The 17815-nt window shown below is 41.8% G+C and overlaps 1 protein-coding gene across 1 annotated transcript in view; it reads left to right on the top strand.

The window, feature by feature from the left end:
• TIPRL (TOR signaling pathway regulator) overlaps nt 1-17815 on the top strand; it is a 33716-nt gene that overhangs the window by 2981 nt on the left and 12920 nt on the right. Inside the window, exons 3-4 of the mRNA XM_036899821.2 lie at nt 230-329; nt 7162-7293. Coding sequence (XP_036755716.2) covers nt 230-329; nt 7162-7293 — 232 coding nt within the window. The remainder of the gene's footprint in view (nt 1-229; nt 330-7161; nt 7294-17815) is intronic.

Here is a 17815-nt window from a genome sequence, read left to right as displayed (position 1 = left end):
AGCCTTTGAATCATGTTCTTGGGCAGTGGGCAGACTAACCAGAGATACAACATGAGCGTGTGACAAGCTAAATGACAGTAATGTGCAGAGAAGCTAAGAAAGATCTTGTCCTGGTGAATTATGAATTATGACAAGTATGTGTGTCTAGTGCAAGACTTTACATTATTTGTAGAATGTCATTTGGTGTTCTGCACCCCTGGATCTGATCCTTCTCATTCTGCTGTTTGAGGATGGAGGGTGAGCACCCCAAGGAGGTCATCAAACCACACGACTGGACCTACACAACCGACTATAAGGGGACGTTGCTGGGAGAGTCACTTAAGTTAAAGGTACATTTTTTATTTTGATTTTATATTTTTACATTGTTTGGGACCATTAAAACTTTCTAGTCATGGGGGTTGTTTTGCTACTAATTTCATCCTATTTACTTTCTATTGTGGGAGCTCCTAGAACCTAATGTGAGGGGATTTTGCTTACTGGTTATCAGCAGAAAACAAAAGGCCCTAATGCCATAATTTTTATTACTATTTTTTTCTTTCTTAGAATTATGTCTCATTTTATTTACCCTTTATTGATCTGTGGGTATACCTTAAATATTTTAAATATGAATTCTTTTTTTTTTTTTACTAAAGTATCATTGATATAATTTTATGAAGGTTTCACATGAACAACAGTGTGGTTTCAACATTCACCCATATTATCAAGTCCTCACCCCCTCTATTGCAGTCACTGTCTATCCGAGTAGTATGATGCTGTAGATTTGTCTTCTCTGTGCTGTACTGCCTTCCCTGTGACACAGTTTTCATTCTTAAAAGTGTGGTTGGTAGCAGTGGCAACTTGCCTTCAAGAAGCATTTAAATGTGTATCTGTCCTCGGTAAAGTGCATTAGGTGATTTCCACAGAGTCTGCTGGGTAACTTACAGTTCTGCAGATGAACAGGTAGGTGGGCAAATCAGATGTTTGGTCAGACTTGGATTTTTGTCCTCCCTGCACTATCTGTGAGACTGGCGTGACTTCAGGCAAACTACAGTCTTCTCGGGCTGCAGCTTTATCAGCAACTTGGGTAAACTGGAATGTCTGCCTTACAGCAGAGTTCTGATGTAATCTGTGGGAAGGCTCTTAATAAATTCTAAAGCTCTGTTTAAGCCCTTGAACAGAGATTCACTTCATGGTAAATGACAGTAGGAACGTGGAATTGGTAGGTCTCCTAATGGGCGGGAGCTTACCTGTTATTTTGAAATTGTGCAGTATGACTGAAATAAATTTAACTTAGGCTCCATGTTTATAAATATTAAATATCACATTCTGTTATGGAGAATGAGATTATTTCAGTGTAAACCGTTTGCATTAATCGTTAAGGACTGGAGGCCCTGTCCCATATGCCGGCACTGAGGCAGGAATGTTAAGGAGTGAGGGCTGTGTGAGGGCTCCTCGCCCCTGAGAGGTTACACTGGAGTGTTGGGAAGGTGGAATTTCGTAGCAGGAGCTTTCTGCCACTCCTGCATTCCAGTGGTATTTACCTGCGCCGCTCCCAAGACACACACCAGGTTTTGAGAGAACTTGTATTCATTCATTCATTCATTCATTCGTTCATTCTTGAGTTGAGAAAGAGACAGGGCTGAGATACATAAATTTTTAAACATACATGTCCTTGCAAATGAAGAGCATAGATAAGTCAGATAGGATGAATGTTCCTAACCCATGTTTTATATAATTATTTTCTGTCTTTTTCTTTCAAATATTTTATAAGAACGAGTAAATGGCAAAACTGACAGATTCATTTTTACCCATCACTTATTGAAGACATATGAAACAGTGAAGTAGCCATTTACTAATGAGAAAGTTCATATAAGGATTTAATTAAATTCTTTTTTCTTTTTTATTCAGATCCTTTGCCCATTTAAAAAAGGGGTTATTATTTTTTTTTAGTTGAATAATTTGAGTTTATTTAACTGAAATTTGAGTTTTTAATCCCTTAAAAAATTTTTTTTTGATATCATTAATGTACAATTACTTGAAGTATATTATGGTTACTAGACTCCCCCTATTATCAAGTCCCCCCCACATACCCCATTATAGTCACCGTCCATCAGCATAGTAAGATGCTGTAGAATCACTGTTTGTCCTCTCTGTATGTACTGCCTTCCCTGTGTCCCCCCCGCCCCCGCACACCCCGGCTCCGCTACATTATGTGTGTGAATCATAATGGCCCTTTTTCCCCCTTATCCTTCCCTTCCCACCCATCCTCCCCAGTCCCTTTCCTTTGGTAACTGTTAGTCCATTCATGGGTTCTGTTAGTCTGCTGCTGTTTTGTTCCTTCAGTTTTCTCTTGGTTCTTCTTCTCCACAGATGAGTGAACTCATTCGGTACTTGTTTTTCTCCACCTGGCTTATTTCACTGAGCATAATACCCTCTAGCTCCATCCATATTGTTGCAAATGGTAGGATTTGTTTTCTTCTTATGGCTGAATAATATTCCATTGTGTATATGTACCACATTTTCTTTATCCATTCATCTACTGATGGACACTTAGGTTGCTTCCATTTCTTGGTTATTGTAAATAGTGCTGTGATAAACATAGGGGTGCATCTGTCTTTTTCAAACTGGGCTCCTGCATTCTTAGGATAAATTGCTAGGAGTGGAATTCCAGGGTCAAATGGTATTTCTATTTTGAGTTTTTTGAGGAACCTCCATACTGCTTTCCACAATGGTTGAACTAGTTTACATTCCTACCAGCAGTGTAGGAGGGTTCCCCTTTCTCCACATCCTCGCCAACATTTGTTGTTTGTCTTATGGATGGTGGCCATCCTTACTGGTGTGAGGTGATACCTCATTGTGGTTTTAATTTGCATTTCTCTGATGATTAGCGAAGTGGAGCATCTTTTCATGTGCCTGTTGGCCATCTGAATTTCTGGAGAAGTGTCTGTTCAGCTCCTCTGCCCATTTTTTAATTGGCTTATTTGCTTTTTGTTTGTTGAGGTGTGTGAGCTCTTTATATAACTTAATTTGGATGTCAACCCCTTGTCAGATACGTCATTTATGAATATATCCTCCCATACTGTAGAATGTTTTGCCTTGGTAGTTTTTTGATTACCAATTCAGTTTCTTTGCTTGTAATTGGTCTATTCAGATTTTCTGTTTCTTCCTGGGTCAGCCTTGGAAGGTTGTATTTTTCTAGAAAGTTGTCCATTTCTTCTAGGTTATCCAGTTTGTTACCATATAATTTTTCATAGTATTCTCTCATAATTCTTTGTATTTCTGTGGTGTCTGTAGTGATTTTTCTTTTCTCATTTCTGATTCTGTTTATGTGTGTAGATTCTCTTTTTTTCTTGATAAGTCTGGCTAGGGGTTTATCTATTTTGTTTATTTTCTCAAAGAACCAGCTCCTGCTTTCATTGATTCTTTCTGTTGTTTTATTCTTCTCAATTTTATTTATTTCTGCTTTAATCTTTATTATGGCCCTCCTTCTACTGACTTTGGGCCTCATTTTTTCTTCCTTTTCTAGTTTAATTAATTGTGAGTTTAGACTGTTCATTTGGGATTGTTCTTCTTTCCTGAGGTAGGCCTGTATTGCAATATATTTCCCTCCTAGCACATCCTTGGCTGCGTCCCACAGATTTTTGCGGTGTTGAATTGTTGTTGTCATTTGTCTCCATATATTGCTTGATCTCTGTTTTTATTTGGTCATTGGTCTATTGGTTATTTAGGAGCATGTTATTAAGCCTCCATGTGTTTGTGGGCTTTTTCATTTTCTTTGAGGAATTTATTTCTAGTTTCATAACTTTGTGATCTGAGAAGCTGGTTGGTACAATTTAAATCTTTTTGAAATTGCTGAGGTTCTTTTTGTGGCCTAGTAAATTATCTATTCTTAAAAATGTTCAATGTGCGCTTGAGAAGAATGTATATCCTGTTGCTTTTGGATGGACTGTTCTGTAGATGTCCGTGAGGTCCATCTGTTCTAATAGGTTGTTCAGTGCCTCTGTCTCTTTACTTATTTTCTGTCTGGTTGATCTGTCCTTCAGAGTGAGTGGAGTGTTGAAGTCTCCTAAAATGAATGCATTGCATTCTGTTTCCCCCTTTAATTCTGTTAGTATTTGTTTCACATATGTAGGTGATCCTGTGTTGCATGCATAGATATTTATAATAGTTATATCCTCTTGTTGGACTGACCCCTTTATCATTATGTTATGTCCTTTTTTGTCTCTTGTTACTTTGTTTTGAAGTCTATTTTGTCTGATACAAGTACTGCAACTCCTGCTTTTTTCTCCCTGTTAGTTGTATGAAATATCTTTTTCCATCCCTTTACTTTCAGACTGTGTATGTCTTTGGGTTTGAAGTGAGTCTCTTGTAGGCAGCATACAGATGGGTCTTGTTTTTTTATCCATTCAGTGATTCTATGTCTTTTGATAGGTGCATTCAGACCATTTACATGTAGGGTGATTATTGATAGGTATGTACTTATTGTCATTGCAGACTTTAGATTTGTGGTTACCAAAGGTTCAAGGGTAATTCCCGTACTATATAACAGCCTGATTTAACTTGCTTCATGTGCTATTACAAACATAACCTAAAGGTTCTTTATTTTTTTCCTCCTTTTTCTTCCTCCTCCATTCTTTGTATGTTATGAATCATATTCTGTGCTCTTTGTCTATCCCTTGGGTGACATCTATTTAGCCTTAGGAATACTTCCATCTATAGGAGTCCCTCCAAAATGCACTGTAGAGGTTTGCGGGAGCTAAATTCTCTCAACTTTTGCTTATCTGAAAATTGTTTAATCCCTTCTTCAAATTTAAATGATAACCTTTCCAGGTAGAGTATTCTTGGTTCCAGGCCCTTCTGCTTCATTGCATTAAATACATCATGCCACTCCCTTCTGGCCTGTAAGGTTTCTGCTGAGAAGTCTGATGATAGCCTGATGGGTTTTCCTTTGTAGATGATCTTTTTTCTCTCTCTAGCTGCTTTTAAAAGTCTGTCTTTATCCTTGATCTTTGCCATTTTAATTATTATATATTTTGATGTTTTCCTTGGGTCCCTTGTGGTGGGAGATCTGTGCACCTCCATGGCCTAAGAAACCATCTCCTTCCCCAGATTGGGGAAGTTTTCAGCAATTACCTCCTCAATGACACTTTCTATCCCTTTCTCTCTCTCTTCTTCTTCTGGGACCCCTATAATACAAATATTGTTCTGTTTGGATTGGTCACACAGTTCCCTCAATATTCTTTCATTCTTAGAGATTCTTTTTTCCTCTCTGTGCCTCAGCTTCTTTGTACTCCTCTTCTCTAGTTTCTATTCCATTTACTGTCTCTTCTGCTACATCTAATCTGCTTTTAAATCCCTCCATTGTATGTTTCATTTCAGATATGGAATTTCTTAATGATTGAATCTCTGACTTAAATTTGTTTCTGAGTTCTTGAATATTCTTCTGCATCTCCATAAGCATGTTTATGATTTTATTTTGAACTCTCAGGAAGATTGGTGAGTTCAGTTTCATTTGGCCCTTTTTCTGGGGTCTGAACCATGTTCTTTTGACGCTTCCTATTTCTGTGTGGTGCCCTCTAGTGTCCAGAAGCTCCAGTCTCTGGAGCTGCTCAGCCCCCGGAGTGAGGCTGGGGGCCGTAGGGGAGCGGCACGGGTGCCCGGGGGGAGGAGAGACCTGTTTCCTGATTTCCGCCTGCGGTGCCTGTCTCCAGTGTCAGAGCCAGTGGGCCGGGCACACAGGTGTGAGCCTCTGTGATTGGCATCTCTGGATGTTGTGGGCCGGGCCTCCCTCTGGCTGGCCTGACGCCAGCACAGTGACTGCCGCTTTGCCAGCCGGTGCTGTCAGGCCACGAGGGAGGCTCGGCAGGCTGCGTGTCACAGTGGGGGCCTCGGAGCTGAGCAGCCAGCCAGGGGGGTGGGGCGCCCGAAGCTCCCCAAAGTTCCCAACCTGCTGGGCAGAGCGCGCCCAGACAACCTCGTCCTGCTCTCCCTTCTCCCGTGCAGCAAGCTCCGCGCAAACCCCACTCCTTCAGCAGCCCTCTCGTGGGAAGCCTCTCAGACCGCCCGCCTTTCCCAGACCGGCCGGGTGTGGATCCCCGTCCTCCTCAAGCGGCCGGAATCCGTCTCTCAGGCACTCCACCTGTCCCAGCTCCCCAACCTCCAGAGCACCACACAGTGTAGGTCTCTGCCCCCAAAGCAGAGCTCCGGAGCTGGGTGTTCAGCAGTCCCGGGCTTCCACCCCCTCCTCCTCCCGCCGGTGAGCTGGGGCGGGGGACGGGCCTGGGTCCCGCCGGATCGAGGCTTTGGTACGTTGCCCTGTCCGTGAGGTCCGCTCTGTTCGTGAGGCCTGTGTGCAGTCTGGTGCAGCCTTCTTTCCTGTTGCTGTTTTAGGGTTAGTTGTATCAATTAACTACATTTTCATCCTATCTCTGGTTTTGGGAGGAGTTCTCTGTCTCACCTCTCACGCCGCCATCTTGAATCCTCTTGGATTTAATTGATTTTTGAAGTCAGGTGTACCTGTGAGGAAGGTCTTTCAAATGTGCTCTTTTGAACTAAAGCTGTTTAAAAAGTAAGGACTTTAGAAGTTGCGATTCTTTAATACTAACCAAAGCTTTATGCCAGCACTTAGGCAGTCCTAGAGGCACCAGCTTTGGTCTTTATTGATCGCACACTTTGAGGAGACGCAAGGCGCTGTGATGTGCTGCTGTATCCCCACCCCTCACTGCCCTTCCCTGCTCCCCGATTTCACCTCCAGGTGGGGGCTCACGCCTGCTGCACGGAGTTTGACATGAAACCACAGAGGGCTGAGCTTTCACCTCCTGGGAGTCCTGTACAAACTCACAGCACAAAACTGCTTTGAGCTTCTGCGACAGTCACTGCTGTCCTCTGCCGTCGTCGTACTCTGTCCAGCGATCAGCCTTCTCGTGGGCAGTAGAGCCCTGAGTTCAGTTGCCTCACGTGGGGGGGGGGCTTCTGGCTCCAGTTTCTGCGAAGCTGTAGCGTCCACCGTCTGCAGCGTCTTGAGTCTTTCAGGCCCGAGGCACGGGTCTCGTCCCGGACGTGTGCGGGTGGCGCCCGGGGAACGGTGCGCCCCGGCTCTGCACAGCGCGTCGGCGGGCTGCTCTCCTTCCTCCCGGGTTTCTCAAATTTTTATGTGGTCCTTCTTAAACCCTTTTCTTTCAGGTTGTGCCTACAACAGATCATATAGATACAGAGAAACTGAAAGCCAGAGAACCGATTAAGTTTTTTGAAGAAGTTCTCCTGTTTGAGGATGAACTTCATGATCATGGAGTTTCAAGCTTGAGCGTAAAAATTGTAAGTATTATCGTTTTTATTGAAAATTAACTTCCTTCTTCCATTCTTCCAGAATGGATTATTCAGAAATATGAGACTTACTTCAAATCACACTGTTGTAACATGATAGGAGGTAAATTTTCACTTGGGTTCAGAGTACATCTTACTAATATCCATTATAAGATTCACAGGACCTTAGTGTATTGCTAAGACTTCAGTTTAGCAAGGCAGTTTTAAAATAGGCCTGCCTACTTTATAGTTTCTTTGCTTATTATTTAACTTGAGTGGAAAATTATAGATTGATTTTCACAGTTTGAGTTCAAAATGATACTGAGGGACTCTCCAGACAGCCCAGTGGATGCCACTATAAAAAGTGCCCCAGGTGTCCTAATTTCAGTGCACCATTAAATTGCACTTCAGCCTTGAGTATAGAAGTAGAAAACAGGAATGACAAGTATAAAGTTCCTTTTCTTTTCATGTTCTCTTCTATCAGTGGAGGACAGATTGCATCCATTAGTGCTGGTGGTGCAACGTGCTTAATGAGTATATGAATAACTAGCACTTACTCATATTGGTTTCCTGTTACGGTGTCATTGGTTTCTAACACTTTCCAGAAAACCTTCCGCTGGAACTTCTTATTAAATGCCTGTCCCTTAGGACCTCCCGTGACCTCCTTCCTCTGGATTTGGTCATTTGCTAGAACCGCTCACAGACTCTGCAAGATGCTTGCTTCACACTTACCAGCATGAATCCCCTACTGCTGGGCTTTTCTGGAGGCTTCTTCCAGTAGGCATGGTCAGTTATTAATTCCATTTCCAACGCCTCTTCCCTTCTGGAGGAGGGGAGGTAGGGCTGAAAATCCCAAGTTGCTAATCGTGGCTGGTCTTTCTGGGGGCTGGCCTCCAACCAGGGACCCCCACAGGGGCGCCTCATTAGAACAAAAGAAACTCCTGGTGCTCTTACCACTTAGAAGCTGACAAGGGTGTCAGGAGCCCTGTGCCGGGAGCTGGGAGCAGAGGTCACTGAGCATTTGTGTCACCTATAGACGCCCTTCTGGACTCTTGCCTGTGTTCTCTCATTTAGCCCTCAGGAAAATTCCAGGCAGTGAATTCTTCCATATCCTTATTTTACAGGTGAGGAAATGGGGGTCAGAGATATTAAGTAGCTTGTCCAAGGTCAGTCACAGAGTGTCTCAGTTTGATTCTCTGCCCTTGTTTGTAATCTTTTCTTAGATCTAGTTCGATAGAAGGATTAGTCTAGACAGGAGAGAGAGATGCTTCCTGCTTGGTGATAGGCGGAAAGGGAAATAGGATGGAGATAAGTCTGCTTCTGTTACAGGGACCCCCAAACCTGGAGTCTCCACACAATTACCTAGGCAGATTAGAAACCCTCTAAGACAAAGAATTATTCTGATTTGTCCATCCATAGTGCACTTGCTGTGTGTGTGATGAGACGGAGGATGGGTAGACAAATGGAATGGAGGGAGAGGTCAGGAAAGGCTTCTTAGAGGAGGCGGTCCCTGGTGAGCATCAGGCATGGAATTTTGTTAGGCCAGACCAGGGAGGGGCCTGGCAGTGGGGCACAGGGAGATTGATGTGTTTTCTGAGCTGGTCGGTTGTGAGAGTTGATAACTGGTTCGGGCTGTGATGTTAGTGCCGCTGCTGGAGAATGAAGTATGGTAGCCATTCCCAAAGCCCTTGCTGGGTCCTTTCACTTAAAGGTTATTTGGGGGTTAATTGGCCTTTAACATAGAGCTTTTCCTGACTTAAAAATGCGTTTTCTCAATTGCCTTCAAATAAAATGTGAATCATCACAGATTATTTTTAATTTAACAAAGCTCTCCAAGGAACTTCTAATATAGATAGATATATATATATATTCTTAAGGACTATTTTGTATCTTTTGCTCGGAGTTTGCCTGGTGGCATGAGGTACATAGACACCAACTTGACTGGGTATGAGGTACACAGCGTCGTCTCACTCACACAGTGTTCTCAGAGTTGGGTGAGGGGCATAGTGTCCTGAACACACCTCCCTCCTACGTGCTCAGGACTTTCGTACACGCTCTTTCCTCTTTCTGGGATTCTTCCCAGCCCCAGGTTGCCTTTCCATGGGCAGCTTTCCCTTGCCTTCTCTGATTTTCTTCAGCAGGCTTAGGTCCTTCTTTCTCTGAATGCTTATTGAACCTTACGTATACCTGTATTACTACAGCGACCACATCATTTTATCTATTTCCCTCTTTGATAAACTTCTTGACCATTGGGATCATATCTTTTCATATATGTAAATCCATGACCTACTGTCGTCAGAACTCGACACTTAGTAGACAGTAGGTACTAGTTCAGTAAATGGTTGAGCATATTCTTTTTAAAGACCTGAAGACCTCACACCCCATCCAAACCCTCCATCGCTGCCACCAGTACCCACCTCCTTACTCTTCCGGCGAGCTGGCTTTCCTCAGTGGTTACACTTGGGAAACAGTAGTGAGTGGATGTGACACAGATGAAGGATGCTGAGGACATGGCACAATGGTTTGCTAAGCCATCGTGGGCAGTGTGAACCCGTGGTTGCCCTGAATGAACCATTTAGGTCTCTCATCTTTATTTTATGTGAAGCGAATAAAAGTTAAGTAGCAACAAAGAACTAAGTGGTTCTTGCACTTTAGCATTGCTGGTTCTGACATTGACTATGTCACTGTCATTTTTTATTTTTATTTTTATTTATTTATTTATTTTTTATTGAAGGGTAGTTGACAACAGTATTGCATTACATTAGTTTCAGGTGTACAACACAGTGATTCAACATTTATATACATGATAATTCTAGGTACCAGGTATCACCATACCAAGTTGTTACAATATTTTGACTATATTCCTTATGCTATACATTACATCCCGGTTACTTATTTATTTTACAATTGGAAGTGTGTTTAAATATATATATATATATATATATATATATATATATATATATATATATATATTTTGTGAGGGCATCTCTCATATTTATTGATCAAATAGTTGTTAACCACAATAAATTTCTGTATAGGGGGGTCAATACTCAATGCACAATCATTAATCCACCCCAAGCCTAATTTTCGTCAGTCTCCAATCTTCTGATGCATAACGAACAAATTCTTACATGGAGTACAAATTCTTACATAGTGAATAAGTTACATGGTGAACAGTGCAAGGGCAGTCATCACAGAAGCTTTCGGTTTTGTTCATGCATTATGAACTATAAACAGTCAGTTCAAATATGACTATTCATTTGATTTTTAAACTTGATTTATATGTGGATACCACCTTTCTCTATTATTATTATTTTTAATAAAATGCTGAAGTGGTAGGTAGATACGAGATAAAGGTAGAAAACAGAGTTTAGTGTTGTAAGAGAGCAAATGTAGATGATCAGGTGTGTGCCTGTAGACTATGTGTTAATCCGAGCTAGACGAGGGCAATAAACATCCACGTATGCAGAAGATTTCTCTCAGAACATGAGGGGGGAGGTTCTAAGCCTCACCTCTGTTGATCCCCAATTTCTCACCTGATGGCCCCCCTGCGACTGTGCCTGTCTTAGGTTGTTCCTCCCTTGAGGAATCTTACCCGTCTCTGGCTAACCAGTCATCTTCTGGGGCCATACAGGGAAATGTTAAGTTGGTAAGTGAGAGAGAAGCCTTATTGTTTGAAAAGGTTAGCTTTTTACTTCTTTGCATATTTATGCCCTGTGGCTTCTATGCCCAGCATTTGTCTTGAGGTATCTTTACCACTTGGAAGAATTATGATACTCGGTAAATTCGACATGTGGCACGAGTTCTATTTAAAGGTTGTGATTAGGAAGGAAGAAGAAAAGCTACAGAAGTAGCAGGCAGAAGAAAACCTGGGAAGATTGATTATTTCTTTGACATATCTTCTTGTAGAGTAACTTCAGCATGGATAGGTTTTAAACTACTAATTAAATTGCGCACACACATTAACATAATAGGAATATAGTTACCTAACCAAAGCATACCTGTAATTACCAGCCATCTCCAGTGAAACCAAGAAAACCAGTTAGGCACCTTAGGCATTTGTGAAAACTTATCTATGATATGGTGGATATTGTCCGACTGAACTTAAACAGTCTGAGAGAATTCAGATAAACTAGAACAACCCATTCCTGGGGACTGTTCATATCCCGTATGTTCTTTTAACAATAAATAGTCTGTAGTTGTAAGATTTTGGAGTGCTACAATTTGCACTTCTCCTAATTCTTGGTTGAGTTCCAACAGTATAGATCCAGTCCAATTTTTGTTTTACTGTATGCACAGGCCAGCTTAGATATCTCCTTCCTCATTCCCATGGCAAGTCCAGGAACTGGTGGGATGAGTGCATCTACAGCTGTAGCAGTGCGTGGATCTTTGTTGGGGTTTTTTTGTTGTTGTTGTTGACCATCTTCTGTCATGAGTCTTCCCGAGAGTGCTGATATTGGAAGTTCTTTTTCATATCGTATCTTAATTCATTTTCGGGGTAGCCAAATTAGGCTTTGATCCTCTGTATAAACACAAACAGACCCTTTGCCTACACTTTTATATGCCCTTTATATCATTGTGTAGAACTCATTAGAGGTCACCACATAGGAACTGCTTTTTTTTTTTTTTAATCATTAATCTACACTTACATGATGAATACTTTGTTTACTAGGCTCTCCCCTATACCAGGTCCCCCCTATATACTCCTTTACAGTCACTGTCCATCAGTGTAGCAAACTGTTGTAGAATCACTACTTGTCTTCTCTGTGTTGTACAGCCCTCCCCTTTCTCCCACCCCGCTATGGATGCTAATCTTAATACCCCTCTTTTTCTGCCCCCCCTCATCCCTCCCTACCCACCCATCCTCCCCAGTCCCTTTCCCTTTGGTACCTGTTAGTCCATTCTTGAGTTCTGTGATTCTGTTGCTGTTTTGTTCCTTCAGTTTTTCCTTTGTTCTTATATTCCACAGATGAGTGAAATCATTTGGTATTTCTCTTTCTCTGCTCGGCTTGTTTCACTGAGCATAATACCCTCCAGCTCCATCCATGTTGCTGCAAATGGTTGGATTTGCCCTTTTCTTATGGCTGAGTAGTATTCCATTGTGTATATGTACCACATCTTCTTTATCCATTCATCTATCGATGGACCTTTAGGTTGCTTCCAATTCTTGGCTATTGTAAATAGTGCTGCGATAAACATAGGGGTACATTGGTCTTTCTCATACTTGATTGCTGCGTTCTTAGGGTAAATTCCTAGGAGTGCAATTCCTGGGTCAAATGGTATGTCTGTTTTGAGCATTTTGATGTACCTCCATACTGCTTTCCACAATGGTTGAACAAGTTTACATTCCCACCAGCAGTGTAGGAGGGTTCCCCTTTCTCCACAGCCTCGCCAACATTTGTTGTTGTTTGTCTTTTGGATGGCAGCCATCCTTACTGGTGTGAGGTGATACCTCATTGTAGTTTTAATTTGCATTTCTCTGATAATTAGCGATGTGGAGCATCTTTTCATGTGTCTGTTGGCCATCTGTATTTCTTTTTTGGAGAACCGTCTGTTCAGTTCCTTTGCCCATTTTTTAATTGGGTTATTTGTTTTTTGTTTGTTGAGGCGTGTGAGCTCTTTATATATTCTGGATGTCAAGCCTTTATCGGATGTGTCATTTTCAAAGATATTCTCCCATACTGTAGGGTTCCTTTTTGTTCTATTGATGGTGTCTTTTGCTGTACAGAAGCTTTTCAGCTTAATATAGTCCCACTTGTTCATTTTTGCTGTTGTTTTCCTTGCCCGGGGAGATATGTTCAAGAAGAGGTCACTCATGTTTATGTCTAAGAGGTTTGTGCCTATGTTTTCTTCCAAGAGTTTAATGGTTTCGTGACTTACATTCAGGTCTTTGATCCATTTTGAGTTGACTTTTGTATATGGGGTTAGACAATGGTCCAGTTTCATTCTCCTACATGTAGCTGTCCAGTTTTGCCAGCACCACCTGTTGAAGAGACTGTCATTTCCCATTGTATGTCCATGGCTCCTTTATCAAATATTAATTGACCATATATGTCTGGGTTAATGTCTGGATTGTCTAGTCTGTTCCATTGGTTTGTGGCTCTGCTCTTGTGCCAGTACCAAATTGTCTTGATTACTATGGCTTTATAATAGAGCTTGAAGTTGGGGAGTGAGATCCCCCCTACTTTATTCTTCTTTCTCAGGATTGCTTTGGCTATTCGGGGTCTTTGGTGGTTCCATATGAATTTTTGAATTATTTGTTCCAGTTCATTGAAGAATGTTGCTGGTAGTTTCATAGGGATTGCATCAAATCTGTATATTGCTTTGGGCAGGATGGCCATTTTGACGATATTAATTCTTCCTAGCCATGAGCATGGGATGCGTTTCCATCTGTTAGTGTCCCCTTTAATTTCTTTTAAGAGTGACTTGACTTGTAGTTTTCAGAATATAAGTCTTTCACTTCTTTGGTTAGGTTTATTCCTAGGTATTTTATTTTTTTTGATGCAATTGTGAATGGAGTTGTTTTCCTGATTTCTCTTTCTGTTGGTTCATTGTTGGTATATAGGAAAGCCACAGATTTCTGTGTGTTGATTTTGTATCCTGCAACTTTGCTGTATTCCGATATCAGTTCTAGTAGTTCTGGGGTGGAGTCTTTAGGGTTTTTTATGTACAGTATCATGTCATCTGCAAATAGTGACAGTTTGACTTCTTCTTTGCCAATCTGGATTCCTTGTATTTTTTTGTTTTGTCTGATTGCTGTGGCTAGGACCTCCAGTACTATGTTAAATAACAGTGGGGAGAGTGGGCATCCCTGTCTAGTTCCCGATCTCAGCGGAAATGCTTTCAGCTTCTCACTATTCAATATAATGTTGGCTGTGGGTTTTTCATAGATGGCCTTTATTATGTTGAGGTACTTGCCCTATATTCCCATTTTGCTGAGAGTTTTTATCATGAATGGATGTTGAACTTTGTCAAATGCTTTTTCAGCATCTATGGAGATGATCATGTGGTTTTTGTCTTTCTTTTTGTTGATGTGGTGGATGATATTGATGGACTTTGGAATGTTGTGCCATCCTTGCATCCCTGGGATGAATCCCACTTGGTCATGGTGTACGATGGTTTTGATGTATTTTTGAATTCGGTTTGCTAAAATTTTGTTGAGTATTTTTGCGTCTACATTCATCAGGGATATTGGTCTGTAGTTTTCTTTTTTGGTGGTGTCTTTGCCTGGTTTTGGTATTAGGGTGATGTTAGCTTCATAGAATGAGTTTGGGAGTATCCCTTCCTCTTCTATTTCTTGGAAAACTTTAAGGAGAATGGGTATTATGTCTTCCCTGTATGTCTGATAAAATTCCGAGGTAAATCCATCTGGCCCGGGGGTTTTGTTCTTTGGTAGTTTTTTGATTACCACTTCAATTTCGTTGCTGGTAATTGGTTTGTTTAGATTTTCTGTTTCTTTTTGGGTCAGTCTTGGAAGGTTGTATTTTTCTAGGAAGTTGTCCATTTCTCCGAGGTTTCCCAGCTTGTTAGCATATAGGTTTTCATAGTAGTGTCTAATAATTCTTTGTATTTCTGCGGGGTCGTCGTGATTTTTCCTTTCTCATTTCTGATACTGTTGATTTGTGTTGACTCTCTTTTCCTCTTAATAAGTCTGGCTAGAGGCTTATCTATTTTGTTTATTTTCTCGAAGAACCAGCTCTTGGTTTCATTGATTTTTGCTATTGTTTTATTCTTCTCAATTTTATTTATTTCTTCTCTGATCTTTATTATGTCCCTCCTTCTGCTGACCTTAGGCCTCATTTGTTCTTCTTTTAACGATTTCGATAGTTGTGACATTAGACCGTTCATTTGGGATTGCTCTTCCTTTTTTAAATATGCTTGGATTGCTATATACTTTCCTCTTAAGACTGCTTTTGCTGTGTCCCACAGAAGTTGGGGCTTAGTGTTGTTGTTGTCATTTGTTTCCATATATTGCTGGATCTCCATTTTGATTTGGTCATTGATCCATTGATTATTTAGGAGCGTGTTGTTTAGCCTCCATGTGTTTGTGAGCCTTTTTGCTTTCTTTGAACAGTTTATTTCTAGTTTAATGCCTTTGTGGTCTGAAAAGTTGGTTGGTAGGGTTTCAATCTTTTGGAATTTACTGAGGCTCTTTTTGTGTCCTAGTATGTGGTCTATTCTGGAGAATGTTCCATGTGCACTTGAGAAGAATGTGTATCCTGTTGCTTTTGGATGTAGAGTTCTGTAGATGTCTATTAGGTCCATCTGTTCTAGTGTGTTGTTCAGTGCCTCTGTGTCCTTACTTATTTTCTGTCTGGTGGATCTGTCCTTTGGAGTGAGTGGTGTGTTGAAGTCTCCTAGAATGAATGCATTGCATTCTATTTCCTCCTTTAGTTCTAGTAATATTTATTTCAGGTATGTTGGTGCTCCTGTATTGGGTGCATATATATTTATAATGGTTGTATCCTCTTGATGGACTGAGCCCTTTATCATTATGTAATGTCCTTCTTTGTCTTTTGTTACTTTCTTTATTTTGAAGTCTGTTTTGTCTGATACCAGAATTGGAACACCTGCTTTCTTCTCTCTGTTGTTTGCTTGAAATATCTTTTTCCATCCCTTGACTTTCAGTCTGTGCACGTCTTTGGGTTTGAGGTGAGTCTCTTGTAAGCAGCATATGGATGGATCTTGCTTTTTTATCCATTCTATTAATCTGTGTCTTTTGATTGGTGCATTCAGTCCATTTACATTTAGGGTGATTATTGAAAGGTATGAATTTATTGCCATTGCAGGCTTTAAGTTTGTGGTTACCAAAGGTTTAGGGTTAGCTTCTTTACTATCTTACTGTGTAACTTAACTCGCTTGTTGAGCTATTATAAACACAGTCTGATGATTCTTTATTTCTCTCCCTTCTTATTCCTCCTCCTCCCTTCTTCATATGTTGGGTGTTTTGTTGTGTGCTCTTTTTAGGAGTGCTCCCATCTAGAGCAGTCCCTGTAGGATGCCCTGTAGAGGTGGTTTGTGGGAGGCAAATTCCCTCAACTTTTGCTTGTCTGGGAATTGTTTAATCCCTCCTTCATATTTAAATGATATTCGTGCTGGATACAGTAGTCTTGGTTCGAGGCCCTTCTGTTTCATTGCATTAAGTATATCATGCCATTCTCTTCTGGCCTGTAGGGTTTCTGTTGAGAAGTCTGATGATAGCCTGATGGGTTTTCCTTTGTAGGTAACCTTTTTTTTCTCTCTGGCTGCCTGTAATACTTTGTCCTTGTCTTTGATCTTTGCCATTTTAATTATTATGTGTCTTGGTGTTGCCCTCCTTGGATCCCTTGTCATGGGAGTTCTGTGTACCTCTGTGGTCTGAGAGGCCATTTCTTCCCCTAGTTTGGGGAAATTTTCAGCAATTATTTCTTCAAAGACATTTTCTATCCCCTCTTCTCTCTCTGCTTCTTCTGGGATACCTATGATTCTTATATTATTCCTTTTAGATTGATCACTCAGCTCTCTTAAAATTCTTTCATTCCTGGAGATCCTTTTATCTCTCTCTGCATCAGCTTCTCTGCGTTCCTGTTCTCTGTTTTCTAGTCCATTAATGGTCTCTTGCATCTCGTCCATTCTGTTTTGAAGTCCTTCCAGAGCTTGTTTTATTTCTGAATTCTCCTTCCTTAGTTCTTGCATATTTCTCTGCAAGTCCATCAGCATGGTTATGACTTTTGTTTTGAATTCTTTTTCAGGAAGACTGGCTAAATCTATCTCCCCAGGTTCCTTCTCAGGGGAAGATGTAGCAGATGCCGAAGCTGTCTGGGTTAGTCTTGTCTGGATCATATTTTTTTGCCTTTTCATGTTGACAGGTGCTATTGACTGTCAGCTGGGAGGGCCAAAATTTTCACTTGCTACTGTCCTTTCTTTACTGGGACAACTGCGACCCCTAGTGGCTTGTGTTGGGTAATTGCGTGTAGACTGGGTCTTTGTGTCTTGCCCGGCCGGAAGGGAGAAATTTCCCTTTCTGTGGGCGGAGTTTGTCTCAGGCTGCTTCTCTGCTTTCGCAGCGCCCGGTGGGGTAATGGATGGGGGGGCTGCTTGACTGTTTGCCTCCGTGAAGGGTCTCAGAGCTGTTGCCCAGGGGGTTAGTGCGCCCGGTTTTACCTGTAATTTCCAGCTGCTGTACTGTGACCTGGGTTGTTTCCGTCAAGCTGTTAAGTCCCTGTCCCTTTAAGACTTTCACAAAGCCCCCGCTTTTCTTTGTCACAGGGGCACCAGCTTCGGCACCCGCTCAGAGGTCTTACTCCCTGTTCCCCCAGCATCCAGGGCCCCCTGCGCACGCACTGTGTCTGCACTCTGGCCCGGATGGCTGGGGCTGGGTGTTCGGCAGTCCTGGGCTCTGTCTCCCTCCCGCTCTGCCTGCTCTTCTCCCGCCGGGAGCTGGGGGGAGGGGTGCTCGGGTCCCGCCGGGCCGGGGCTTGTATCTCACCCCTTTCACCAGGCGCTGTGTTCTCGCTGGTGTAGCTGCAGTCTGGCCACTGTCCTGCGTCTTCTG

Source organism: Manis pentadactyla, chromosome 19, assembly GCF_030020395.1.
Source record: "Manis pentadactyla isolate mManPen7 chromosome 19, mManPen7.hap1, whole genome shotgun sequence".
Taxonomy (NCBI): domain Eukaryota; kingdom Metazoa; phylum Chordata; class Mammalia; order Pholidota; family Manidae; genus Manis; species Manis pentadactyla.
The sequence above is the reverse complement of the archived record's forward strand: the minus strand, read 5'-3'. Positions and strand labels throughout refer to the sequence as shown.